The sequence below is a fragment of the Buceros rhinoceros genome, unplaced genomic scaffold (genome assembly GCF_000710305.1).
Source record: "Buceros rhinoceros silvestris isolate BGI_N320 unplaced genomic scaffold, ASM71030v1 scaffold1452, whole genome shotgun sequence".
NCBI lineage: Eukaryota > Metazoa > Chordata > Aves > Bucerotiformes > Bucerotidae > Buceros > Buceros rhinoceros.
The window spans coordinates 21,632-34,498 of record NW_010399282.1 but is presented as its reverse complement, the minus strand read 5'-3'; the positions used below and the strand labels follow the sequence as shown (position 1 = coordinate 34,498).

General features: G+C 43.6%; 1 protein-coding gene across 1 annotated transcript in view; it reads left to right on the top strand.

Annotated features, from left to right (window-relative positions):
• RLF (rearranged L-myc fusion) overlaps positions 1-12,867 on the top strand; it is a 53,062-nt gene that overhangs the window by 24,263 nt on the left and 15,932 nt on the right. The window contains exon 5 of the mRNA XM_010131380.1: positions 7,189-7,391. Coding sequence (XP_010129682.1) covers positions 7,189-7,391 — 203 coding nt within the window. The remainder of the gene's footprint in view (positions 1-7,188; positions 7,392-12,867) is intronic.

The following is a 12,867-nucleotide window of genomic DNA, read 5'->3' as shown; positions in this document are numbered from 1 at the left end:
GCTGTGGGCCCGAGACCCTCCGCCCCGGGCGACCTGCTGCCGCAGGGAGCTGAGACGGGGTGCGAATGGGTGTAGGGCTGTAAGAAACGAGAAAAGAACCTCTCGCCAAGGAGACTCAGGCCAGACTCTACAATGAAGCACCTGACTTTATTATGTCCTTGCAAGAGCGGGTGTCCAGCTTAGCAGGCACCATTTGCCAAGGCACTACATGAAGTTTTTATACTCTCTTCCCGGCCGAAAATTCCCTCCCTTGTTTCCCCACTGGGTGGGTACTCCAAGAGTTACAGGCTAACTCGAACCGCCTTACATGAAGTTTTTATACCCTATTCCCGGCTGAAAATTCCCTCCCTTGTTTCCCCATTGGCTGGGTACTCCAAGAGTTACAGACTAACTCGAACAGCCTCTTTACATGTTACATTTCATACATTACATACAAGTTTGTGCATCGCACGTCTCCTTATCTGGAGTTTATGCCTCCCCTGGGAGGAGAATGTAATATTCAACAGCTTATTAAGCAAGGGCAATTCTGCTCCTGGTAGGCCGCATTTCTTCTAAATGACTCTAGTTTCACAGGTTTAAGGTGTTAACGTTTCTGTCTGGCCCCCATTCATCCTTTCGATTGTCCCCTTTATCTTGCAATACAAGCCCCAGACAACCTTTGTTTAAAAACTCATCCCACCACCCCTCTGGAGTCTTCCTTACCGGATTCTCATCATGCAAGAACAACATTTTAGTTATTTTATTTCTTACATTACCAAGTGTCTTGCTTTTGAGGCAATCTTGGAAACTTTGGTTTGGTTTTTTGCTTGTTTTCAGGGTTGAAGGGCAGATATACAGGTGTTGAAGAGCAGATAAACTAAGAACGGTGTCATCTTCGTGGCCTGTTGAGATGCAGCAGAGCTGCTTAGGCATCTCTAACAGATCCTTGTAGAGCTTTCCAGGCGAGATGTTTTAGATACTGGTTGAGTTGCTTTCAACTGACAATGCAGAGAACAGTAAGTAGCAGCAGAGTTTGTGTGGTACCTGTCCCCGTTCAGACAGTCAGTGAGAGCACCACGTCAAAGGGCTCTTCTGTTCATGCTCTTCTGGTTTGCAGCTAATGTGGTCGAAGTGGTAGATCCAAGTAGTAGTGTTACTAGTGATAGAAATGGTAGAAGAGTGAGGGGGGAAAAGGGGGTATGTAACAGCTACAAATACCATAACGTAATGCTTCAGTAGTTATTAATTCTGTGCCCCTGACGGAGGATGGAGGGGGTTTCATTTGGTTGGTTTTGTTCTGGATGGCCTTGTGGGAGACTAAGAGCATCTTGACGAGGTATTGAAGATTTGCAGGAGATTGAAGGAGAGAACATAAGGCTGGGAAAGACAACTTAGGGCTTGGGATTTGGTCTCCTCTAGTTGTTGCCAGCTATTCAATAACATTTCAAAGAAATCAAAATAATGCATATCATGAATCTCTGTGAGTCATAAATCTCTCAAATGTTACAGGAAGAGAGCACTAGGTTGAGGATATATGAAGAGTTTATTCTTTTCTCAGAAGGCAAGATGACTGTGCCAGATTTGTCTCCCTACATTGGTGCAAGGGAAAATGAAACTTAAAAAAAAAATCCTGCTCTCTCTGCCAACAAATTACGGCATAGAAAGTCTTCTGACTCCTAAATTCTGCTGCTAATGTAACTGGTTTATCCTCTGGACATCATCAGGCAAGAGTAATTCAGTAACTACAGAAGTTATTGCTGAAATACCAAGTGACCCATGAAGCTGTATGGTACCGTGTATTATGGTTAGTAAAAACTTGTTGGTTGTGTTTTATTTCCATTTCTTTGTTCAGTCTCTTGTCTCTGCACCGGGAAGTCAGATGCTGCGTAATAATGTTTGGCTTGCAGAAATTCTGTCTGGGTAGCTGAAATTACTCTTCTGGCCTTGTGTAGGACACAGCTGGAGCTAGAATTAAGCAACTATCTCTAGATATCTGCTGGACTAACCTAATCCTCTTTTACCTGCAGAATCAAGGTATCAAGTAAATGCTTGTAGCTGTAATAGGGGATTGTAAGCCCCTGGTTAGTTGGTAGGTTTGTCTTCCTGCTTTGACTTGTGCCACTTCTTTGATCTGTGTTATTACTCCCTTATGACTGCCAGGCTCCCTTCGACGGAAATAGCACTGTCTGCAGGTCACAGCAGGGTGACAGTTCTGCAGTTCAGCACGTTGCGTGAGGGATGCAGAAAGAGCGCTAGCACAATGGTTTTCAGTTGGTTTAGCCGTTTTATCCTTCTGTACCACAGCGGTTTCACACGGTATCTTTTCAGGTATTGTTGTAAAGGGATGCTATTTCTGTCATCTAAAAGTTAGTTTCTCTGAATAGCTTGTGGTTCATGCTCTTTGGTTTTTCATGGTGCGTGTCTGAAAAACAGTTCTCTTTTTTGTTGTGGGGCTGGTACCCAGCTGTGAGAGGTGCTTGGTATGCCCAGCTGGAGCTTTGTCTTGTGAACTGAGAGTTCATGTCAATGATCGTCAGAGGCTTACCTGAAGATCCTGAAAATATGACATGTTCTTGTCTCTCTTCATCAGAATTCTTAATTTTTTTTTAATTCACTGGCCCTGAGGAGGAACTGACTGTAAATATGGCTTACTGCATCGTTTCAGCAAAGATTTTACAGCGATTAAGGTTCTGTCTGCTGTTCCTGTGGCTGTTAGTGAATTAATCTGCCCTGTGTCTGGGAAGGTGGTCAATGGTTTGTACTGCCAGCTGGCTCAAGGTGGTTGTTTGGACCATGAATATTTACTGGAGGAAGGGAACAGCAAAAAATCATTGCTGCTTATGCCTTTTAGATGACTAAATGAGATAAGCATCCCAAAGTGAACTTAACAGATACTTGTTCAGCAGCCTTGACCTCCAGTGCTCTTGTAGGCCTGAGGAAGCTGACTTCAACACTCTTATTTCGAGACTTTTTTTTTCTTTTAGTTCAGTAGATAGTATGATTCAGGAAGAACAGAGAGGTCAGGGTGAGCTTATATCTGCTGCACACAGCAACATAGCAACATCTGGGTGTATCTCCATTGACATGAGTTGATCTGGGGGAAAGCTGGGGGAACTTTGCTGATCTTGTAGATCACGCAGACTGTACTGTTGTTCGTGCATCCGTAACACGCTTTACTGCACTGCAGCACGTTGTTATTGCAGAGGTACTTTCCGTGGAAATGTTCACCTAACATGCTGTTTCCCTTGAACATTTTTCATAGTGTGCACAGAGCCTTTTCATGCCTTAGTGGCATCCCTGAGTAGCTGGAATTACTCTTCTGGCCTTGTATAGGACGTGGCCGGAGCTAGAATGCTTTATAAAGGCTGTACTAAGTGCCGTGGTAAAACTTGAATTCATCTTATAGTGCAAGTGTTTTGGGTGAGGGGGGAATCTCGTCCCCTTACTTCTTGATCCTGGGATAACAGAGCCCTTTGGTTATGTGTAGAGTTTGAAACTGCACTGACCTTCACTGCTTAAAGTGTTTGGAGGAGGGAGGGGTTCCAAGGTCTCTTTGTATTAATTTTTATAGCAAGCTGTTTAAGTCTTGCTGCCTGTTCTGTCCCAGTGTTCTACCAAGCAACAGCAGGAGGTCTAGGAAGAGAAGAAACAACCTAACAGATTTAGGACTGAGTGAAAAATGAGGTTCTCCGAGGGGAGAAAGACTGTTCTGAGGAATAGGCAGCAAAATGAGGTTTTGTTCTCTTTTTCAAGAAAAGGGTGGTTGTTGCAGGCAGACTGCTGGAAAAGAATGGACACTTCAGAGGGAAACGAAGAGCTAAGACAAATAAATCACTAGTTCTCTCACTTTTGTCTCTACCTTCATCGCCTGCCGTCTGCATGACGGAGGAGCTCAGCTGGTCATTGGCCTCCTTTGCAGAGTTCAATACACACTCTTGGGTGTGGAGGAATGGCCCAGGGGCACAGAGCTTTCACCCTTGAGGGAGGAGGGGGGTGCTGGTGCTCACTGGCTGCTCCCAAAGACTGCAGCAAGTTGAGACCCTCTTGTCCCTGCCAGCAGAGAAGTGAGTTCACCTCCTGTGTTTCAATGGCTAAAAGTGTAACTTAACCTGCAAACACGGAGTTTATCTAGCTGACTGCAGCTGCTCTTAAACCACTTCCAATATCTTGATTATCTGGCTCTGACGTGTCAGTAAAAACTTGATGTGAGCAATTGCTAAGAGGTGTCTAGCTGTGTGATAGGAAACGAGAGGAGTCTAGATCATTCTTACAGCAGGTAAATGGAGTATCTTATTTTTCCCTTGTGTTTCTTCTATTCTTCTCATGGACCTGGAAAAAATATGTAATTATTCTGTGAGCCAAGAGCTGTAGAAACAGGGACTACAGAACTGCTTTGAATGTTTGCTGTTCTGAATGTTCCTGGATAGCCTGCTTCACCTGGGGCAGTGACGTTCTGATGCGGAGTTAGCAAACCTTCCCAGAGTTCCTCCTTAACAGCCACCTCTTGACCCCCCTGTTGAGGTAGCAGTCTCCTCCATCAAACAGGATCCATCCTGAAGCACATTCAGTTTTCCTTGATGAATTTTCAAGCATGGTGTTGTATACAGATGGAATTTTTAAGCGCCTCGTTTTCTAGCAAGTGGAGATCTTACTGCAGCCCGCAGCCAGCTTTCTTACCTTCTCTGGTGAAGTCACTTCGATGTGAAGTGTCAGCTGTGTCAAGAGTTTACTGCTCAGATTTTTTCCTGTGAAAAATGGAAATCCCTGCCATAGACTTGAATGTTAAAATGACCTCTAACGGGTCATTAGAGTCACTTCTGCATAATACCAGTAAGTGTCACTACAAGCATGTAATGTGTGCTTGGCGTTTGAAATAAGTTTTTTGTTGAGATGCATGGTGTAAGCCTTCTGCCAGACTCATGTAGTGTCTGTTAGAACATGTTCTTTTTCTATTTGGACAACAATTTAAACACAGAAAACATCAGAGTTTTCCTTCTCTATTACACTGAATCCTGTCTTTCAGAAATTTATGTACTGTTTGTTTCTTAGCTATCCATCTCACATAGTAATAGTAAGGTACTACCATAGGGAAAATATTTTATGCAATGACTCTTCCACTAAGTTGTTATTCTAAACTAAATTCTCTTTTCACTAATCTAGATTCTCTTGCAGGATTTTCAGGTAGCTGGTTGACTGCAGAACACTGGTTCCAATCTGTGGTTTTTCAGAGCATCTCAGGCATTTCCCTAATTGCTTCTGCAAATCCTCAGACAGTTTGTTCTTTGGTTGATAATGTATTGCATGCAGTACAGGAGTGTTTTGACTACTTTTTCTTCATTCTCAAGAGCCTTTTGAAATAGGTACAAATCTGGAAATGAGTATCAAGCCTTTCTGCAGATGTTTGTTAAGCTGGAAGTAGTGCTGTAGCTGTCTGGAAACCTGTATTTTGTCAGCTAAGGCACAGTACAGGCACTTCAGCTGAGCTGTAGATGCTGTCTGTCACAACATCCTTCTGGATAAAATGTGCAGCAGTACAGCTAGACAAGTCCGTAGTACATTGTGTGAGCAATTAACTGGTGGCCAGTCAGCAGTGGGGTTCTCCAAGGCTCCATTTTAGGGACAGTGCTTTTTATAAATTATCTGGACACAGGAGTCGAATGTAATTTTAAGTTTGCCAATGATACTTCTATTAGGAGGAGCTACCTCGAGGATAGAGAGGCCCTACAGAGACATCTGGATAGATTAGAGAACTGGGCAATCACCAGCTCTATAAAATTTAACATGATGTTAAGTGCCAGATTCTCCAGGGTAGCCCTGGTTTTATGTACAGATTGGGGAACAAGAGTCTGGAGAGTAGTCCCATGGAAAAAGATCTGTGGATTTGAGTTGACAGTAAGTGAAGTATGAGTCAACAGTGTGCCCTGGCAGCCAAAGGGACCACCTGTGTCCTGGGGTGCATCAAAACACAGCATTGCTGGCCAGTCAAGGAAGACAAACTGCATCCCACAAACTACTGTCGTCTTAAAACTGTGTGCAGATTGTCCAGCTGGTGCAGCCCCACATCGAGTACTGTGTGCAGTTTTGGGTGCTTCATTATAAGAAGGACACCAAACTACTAGAGTGTGTCCAGAGGAGAGCAGCCAAGATGGTGAAAGGCCTTGAGGGCAAGACTTAGGAGGAGCAGCTGAGGTTGCAGGGTTTATTCATCTTGGAGAAGGCTGAAGGGTGACCTCATTGCAGTCTGTAACTTCAGGGGGGATAGCAGAGGGGGAGGTAACCAGTGTTAGGACGTGAGGAGATGGAGTGAGGCTGCCTTAGGGGAAGTCCATAATTGGACATTAGGAAAAGATTCTTCACTAAGAGGGTGATTGGTCCCTAGAACAGGCTCATCAGGTGGTCATGGTGCCAAGCCTGTCAGAAATCAAGGAGCATCTGAACGATCCTCTTGGTCATATGGTTCAGTTTTAGGTAGTCCTGCAAGGAGCAGAGTGTTGGATTTGGTGATCCTTATGGATTCCAACTGGAGATATTTTGTGATAAGTACCTGGGAAGAGAATTGAACTATATCTGTGAGGTTTTTAATCAGATGGATTAAATTTTGCTAACTATTCACAAAAATAATCTGAAGTTGAATTAGTTCATCAAGTCTCAGAATGATGAGCTGTATTTGGTTGATCTAGAGCATAAGCCTAGCGTGTCTGAAACACAATTCTTCCGAAAAACCGCAAGGTAACGTTTTCACCCTCATTTTGTGTATTTTGACATTAAGTGGGGTTTTAACAACTTTGGTGGAAATATTTCTGGTTGAAAAGTACATAATACTTTGTTTGAAATGTTTTTGGGTCTTTGGAATATGAAGCTGCAATTGAAGTTGAAGATCTGGAATCTCAGCTGAACTCCTGGTGTTCTGCTCAGAATGCTGCACGGTCTGCTCAGTGTCCTTGAGCCACGGCTGTGGCACACCCTGATTGTGTTAACGGATGCTCTCTTTTAGGGGGAGCGGGCATCTGTTTTCTACAGCCCAGCATTCTCTCCCAACACAGTTGACTTGAGTTTGGGAGAAAATATTATGGGTATTACAGGTAGAATTCCCCAGGAAGGGTGCCCATACTTGTACGAGTTTGTAACGAAATGTAAATGCAGTGAGATTATTTCAGTTGTCAGCTGCAAATTGGTGTATTTTTTTTTTTCTTTTTTTTCTTTTCCTAGCTAATAAATTGATTACACGAGAAGGGCCTTCCTTTCTGCAGATGCGAATAAAACATTTGATGAAGTCAAACTGCATCCCACAAGCTACCTTCCTGTCAAAATTGTGTGCAGATTCTCCAGAAATTGCAAATGCTTCATCTTTTCGCCAAGCCTACATCACATGCGTGTGTTCTATGCTGCCTAACGAAGACTCCATTAAGGAGGTTAGTAGTCCACGGTCCCTTTTCAATGTATATTTATCAAGGATTTCAGAATTTATTTCTGCAGTACTGAGAACTGAAGCTGAAGAGTGAAGCAGCAGAATTCTAAAAGAGACATGATACAGGAAAGAAGGTTTGTGTTAACTGCTGATGTATGTGTTATATGCTTGCATTCAAGAGTAGATGTGTTTGAAAGCCTAAAATGAAGCTTGTACCTTCCATTCCTGTTGTAAGCAAAGTGTAATTGGAAAGCTGTATTTCCTGACTCACACACTAGTACAAGAGCAGTTCGCTTCTAGTAGTTCTGACCTACAAAAGAAGAAAACAAACCCCAAACAAACCAACCAACCTGCCTTTAGCCTCTAAACTTGGTTTTAGCAGTTAGTCTTGCTGTTTAGAAACAGTCATGGCAATGGTTTGTGTTAATGCTCCGCAGCAGTTAACAGTGGTTGTACCGTTCTTGCCTCTGTTGGCTTTTCATCTCTCACATCTGTGTTTTACCGATCTTGCTGTTCTTGTAGAGCTGTGTGGGTCTGGTGTAGTGTCAGATGTGCGTAAGACTCCGAGACTGGGGGAAGCTTCATACACTGAAAACAACTGCAGCTCTGTTCCCTGCCCTTCCTGAGTGGCAAACTTGTTCAGGCTGTTCTTGTTAAACATGTGAACTATTTAAAAAGCATTCCTTTAAAAATACTTCTTTTGAAAAATAGGTATTTGGATGGCTGTACCCTCAGACAGCCTCTCCCAGCCAGCAGGCGTTGCTGCAGGAGCAGCCAATGCGTTGAACAGCTCTCTGCAGACCCAGCTGCCTGCTGCAGGTGTTGGGATGTGTGGGTAATCTGCCACCTCTTCTTTAATTGGACTAGCAGCTGCTGCTGGATGGCAGAGAAATCACTTTAAATCGTGTTCACCTTGTAGTTCCATTTAAGAGGTGTGAGGTGTAGCTCTATCTGGTTTGCCTGAATACACAGAAAAGTCTCTGCTTGCCAGTCAAGGATAAAAGCTCGAACACAGATTGATGAATTGAAGCAAATTATGTTAATCATTTAATTAAACCTTTTATGGGAGAATAAAGCCACTAAGCTTCAAAGCACTATCTTAAACTGGTATGGTTTATTGACTTATCCAGGCCTGTAGCCAGCTCTGTGAAAAGTGTAAAGTCAGAGGTGTTACAGTGCCAGAAAGTTGACGTAAATAATTGGCAGTGTGAGGATTTGCATGTAATGTTTCTTTGCGTGCTTGGCCCCAGGTGTTGTACAGTTAGCACCCATTTCAGAACTGCTCAAATCACAGGCTTCTAAATCAATTTTGTTTCCACCTTTGTTTTCAGAAGGCAAGAATTGTGTTGTATCTTCATATCACCTATCATGGTCCTCAGGTAGAAAGTTATCAGGTCTAATGGCATGTGGGAAAAAGAGATGGACAAAAGATGAAAGACAAAGACCTCGAAGAATGGCAGCTGTTGGAGAACGAGAGGTGGCAATGGCTGAAAACACAGCGGGGGAAGAAGGAATTAACTGTAGTAAAAGACACAAGGGTTAAGTGAAATTTGAAGTTCAGAGTAGGATGCAGTAGCTGGAGCAACAGAGTGAATGTTACAAAAAGGTGAACATGAATGAAGGTAGCTTGGGGAGGGTTGGAGAGAAAGCGTTAATTTTGGCAGATCAGACACTGCGTGGTTATCCCTGTCCAGGAGCTGGAAGTGATTGAAGGGGCTAGGTCAGGCTTGGGAGTTAAATTGCTGAGCTCCTAGAAGTTAAGGCTGGTGAACTGCTGTGTATGCTTTTGCCTACAGACATACACAAATATGTCTGTGTAAGTGCATGTATACGCTCCGAGTGTGTTTATATAAACCAATAGACAGTTGTCCCTTGCATTTCTGCTACCTTGAGTTGATCTGAAGACACACATGAACAAATGGTGTGACTATCTATTTGTTCACAAGAATCTTGTGCTGCTCTGTGAGACACATGGAAAGGAACAGACCTAAGAGCTGTGGTCTGGCTTACTGAGCCCCATGTTTGGCTTGAATTTACCAATTTTATTGAACCAATTGACATGCTACCTAAAGAGGTTCTCCTACACAGTAGCTGACAAGTAGTTAAGTCTTCACTGCAAAAAGTCTTTATTATTGCGAAAACCGTGAAGCACCAAATGTTCCATACTCTAAGATGTCTGTCTTTCTCCGCAGGGCAGGTGCCAGCCGCAGGTAGCAATAAAACAGGGTTTTCAAATGAAACAACCAGTTAAAATGAAAGCCAGATTGATTGTTTTAATTGTAACTGGTCATCTCTATAGAATGTCAGTTTGGGATTGTTTGCTGGTTGTATTTGAGCTCCACAAAGCCATCTCTTCCTGTCAAAGCAGGGTTTTTTGAGTGTGGACTTTATTTGGGAAAGATGATTTGAAAATCTGAGTAAAGCACTTGAAGTCCAAATTAAAGCAAATGCCCATTATTCCGTTCATAAACAATTCAGCTGAGAAGCTTAAGAACCGCCACCTTTTGGAGGCCCTCTCCAGACCCTGCCTTCACAGTGAGGGATTGTGCTTGGGTTCTGCGTTGAAAAGAGCAAGAGGGAAGGACAGTGAAGCCTGTTAGAACATGGGGGAAGGATAGCGGCTTATCTTGAGTTTGCTTGCAAAAATTTTCTTAGTTACTGTGTTGTTTCCACTGTTGAGTTAAACCAAGTGTTCTCTTCCCTCTGTAATTTCAGTTTGACTGGAGGAGTACAGGAACTTATCCTAAGCCTTCCTTGCCCTGCAAACTGTTTATGCTTAATGAAATACTTTTGATATAAAACATGTTTGTTTATTAAATTTTGAGGCAGCAGCTGCCAGATTCTTGCAGCTGTACCAGCATTATTTAGCATAAATAGGGTTATATGCCTACGTTTACAGATTCAGGCTGCAGGACTCCCGTTCTTGGCAGGCCCCGGCCACCCTGTGCCCGGGTCTGTGATGTCCGGAGGTAGAGCAGCGACTCTTTCACGGGCACCCCCTTGCCGTGGGGAAGGAGCTTGCGTGCCCTTGTGAGGTTGAGAGCTCTGCTGGTGGTGGCGTGTGCCTCTGGTGGGGTCTCCCAAGCCACACAGGTCTCAACTGAAGGGTCAGACAAAGTGTGTCCACGGGCAGGATGGGCTCACTAGCCTTCGGGCAACCATCCTAGGAGAAGGACAACTCTGACTCCAAACCCGGACAGATGGAGCTCGTTTAGCCCTGTAAGGCATCATTTCAGAGAAAGATACTCTAACCAAACCTACGACCTGAGGACTTCACTGTCACTGTCCAAGCTTGCTAGGCCCTGGCAGATGAACCTCAGGTGTAAAGGGTGGAGCCAGTCTCACCTGAAAAATCCACCGCGCAGGATCGAAGGGTGCACTCATCGCTTGCAGTGAGCGTGGGAAAAGCCCTTCCCAGATCTTCGTTCAGGAAGCCAAGCCATGATGATGACAGATTCAGGAAGGGTAAGCCAGGGGGAATTTACAGTCTGTGCTGAAATGCCCTGAAAGGCAGGTGAGTCTCCCAAGATAGGCAGGTTGGGTGCCCCTTTTGAAGGAGTATTAACATGGAGTCCTACTGAAAATCTGGTAGAAGGCTTAGGTGAGCGGTAGGAAATTTTTATGATGCCATAAGAAATGAAATGTCTTTGTATCGTTAAATCTTTTTCTTCATACTAAAATGATGTGAAAGACCAATGAGATAGATCTTACATGGTTGTATGCTCCACGGAATAACTTTGAGGAGCAGACTGGCATCCTCCTGGTGAATGGAACACAGGGAGGATGACAACAGTTTTCAACAAGTCTAATTTAAAATATCTTAATACTGTTTGTTCTGTAATCCCTGAACTTCCATTCGGCTGCTAGTCTTGTTGGGTTTCTAATGTGAGGCACTGGTCAGCATTCCAGGTGTAGTAGAGATACTTTCATTCAGTATCTGGTCTGTCTGGTTTGTCACTGAAGCAACTGACTGGATATTGCTGGATGATTTCAAGCTATGCATTTAGACTTTTTGTCTAAAATATTATGAAAAAAAAACCCCAAATCAGAAAAACCCTGGGATGTGAAAGGAGATGGTTCATTGACAAAGCTTGAAATAAACAGAATTTGAAAACTAATTGCCTTGTTGCTTACTCAGTAGTTAAAGTCCTGAGTATGAGTTTGGCAAAAAGACTCAAATCTCTGTGTGAAGAGGAGAGCAAATCCAACACGCTGTGACTGCAGGCTGCTCCAAGCACCACAGACGTGCCCATTGCTGCAGCTGATGCTTGCGCTGTTCCTGCTGTTCCAGCGCACCGCAGGAGTTCCAGGTCCTGTTGCAGTGCTGAGTCAGAGAGGAGTAACTGATGGCTGCTGGAAACGTGGGGGTTTTTAACCCTAGTAAGAATAGCGTAAGCTTGTAGTTTTTAGAACAGTGGTAGTGTTGTTTGGCAACTGTTCCTTTAATGGAACTGGGAAGCTGAGCATGGTGAAGTGGTGCCTGACAAGTAGATCACACGTAGGCTGCCACATCATCTTCAGATTTGTGAAGGAAAAATGTCCCATGTCCCATATTGCACTGACAATTTTTTTTGTTTTTCTGAAAACCAAGACCTGGAAGATCAGGCTTGTATCCACCCACTGCAGGCAGCCTCTTGCGTTATTTAAGAACGTTTGCTGCAGCATTGAGGAGATGGCAGTGCATAGTTGTGGAAATTATCAAAGACAAAAGTTTGGGTCACTTAGCTTTCTTTTTGTAACTTGCTTTATAAAATGTATTCATAGAAATTGTAATCTATAAAGAATAGTAATATGGGAGTGGAGAGAGGGGGTAGAATACTGAGAAGGCTGAAGGTGCCCAGCTATTAGACATGTCTTCATCCAGGCTTCCTCACAAGCTGAAAGCATGTCTGCCTGTAAGTACAGAACGTAGATGAGAAAATAAAGGTACTGCTGCCAAAGGATGTTGGAGGGAGATGGTATACAGTAGTCCCCTTGGTTGGTTGATTGGTTTGATCTGTAAACTAGAGCAAAGGTCTTCTCTCCTGTGCTTCAGAATTCTTCAGAATTCTTTCATGTGGCCACTGGTAAGGGGTTGCTTTTCCATATTGTCCAACCTGAATGAGGTGGCACTTGATTTGCAAATACTTTGAGTGCTTATTACCTCTGACATGCAAAGAGTAGTGATGTCTGTCCCCTTAGCTAGGAAAGCATTGTCACTTAAATCATGTCTTGAGGTTTCTTTCTTGCCAGAGTTGAGTCAGAGACAGCCCTCCACCCCCAAAATAATCTGCTATGTTTTTACTTTTTCAAATTCAAACCTGACACATCTGCAAGCACTTGTAGCTTGTTAATTGCTCTGAAAATGTCTGCTGCAAAAGGTCTGTCGTGGGTCTCAAGTTGAAGACCAAACCTCATAGAAAATGATGACATTGCTCAGTGAACTCCAGTGTCCAGCCTCTATGGAAAACTGGGGTAATATACATGCTTCTGTCCTTCCT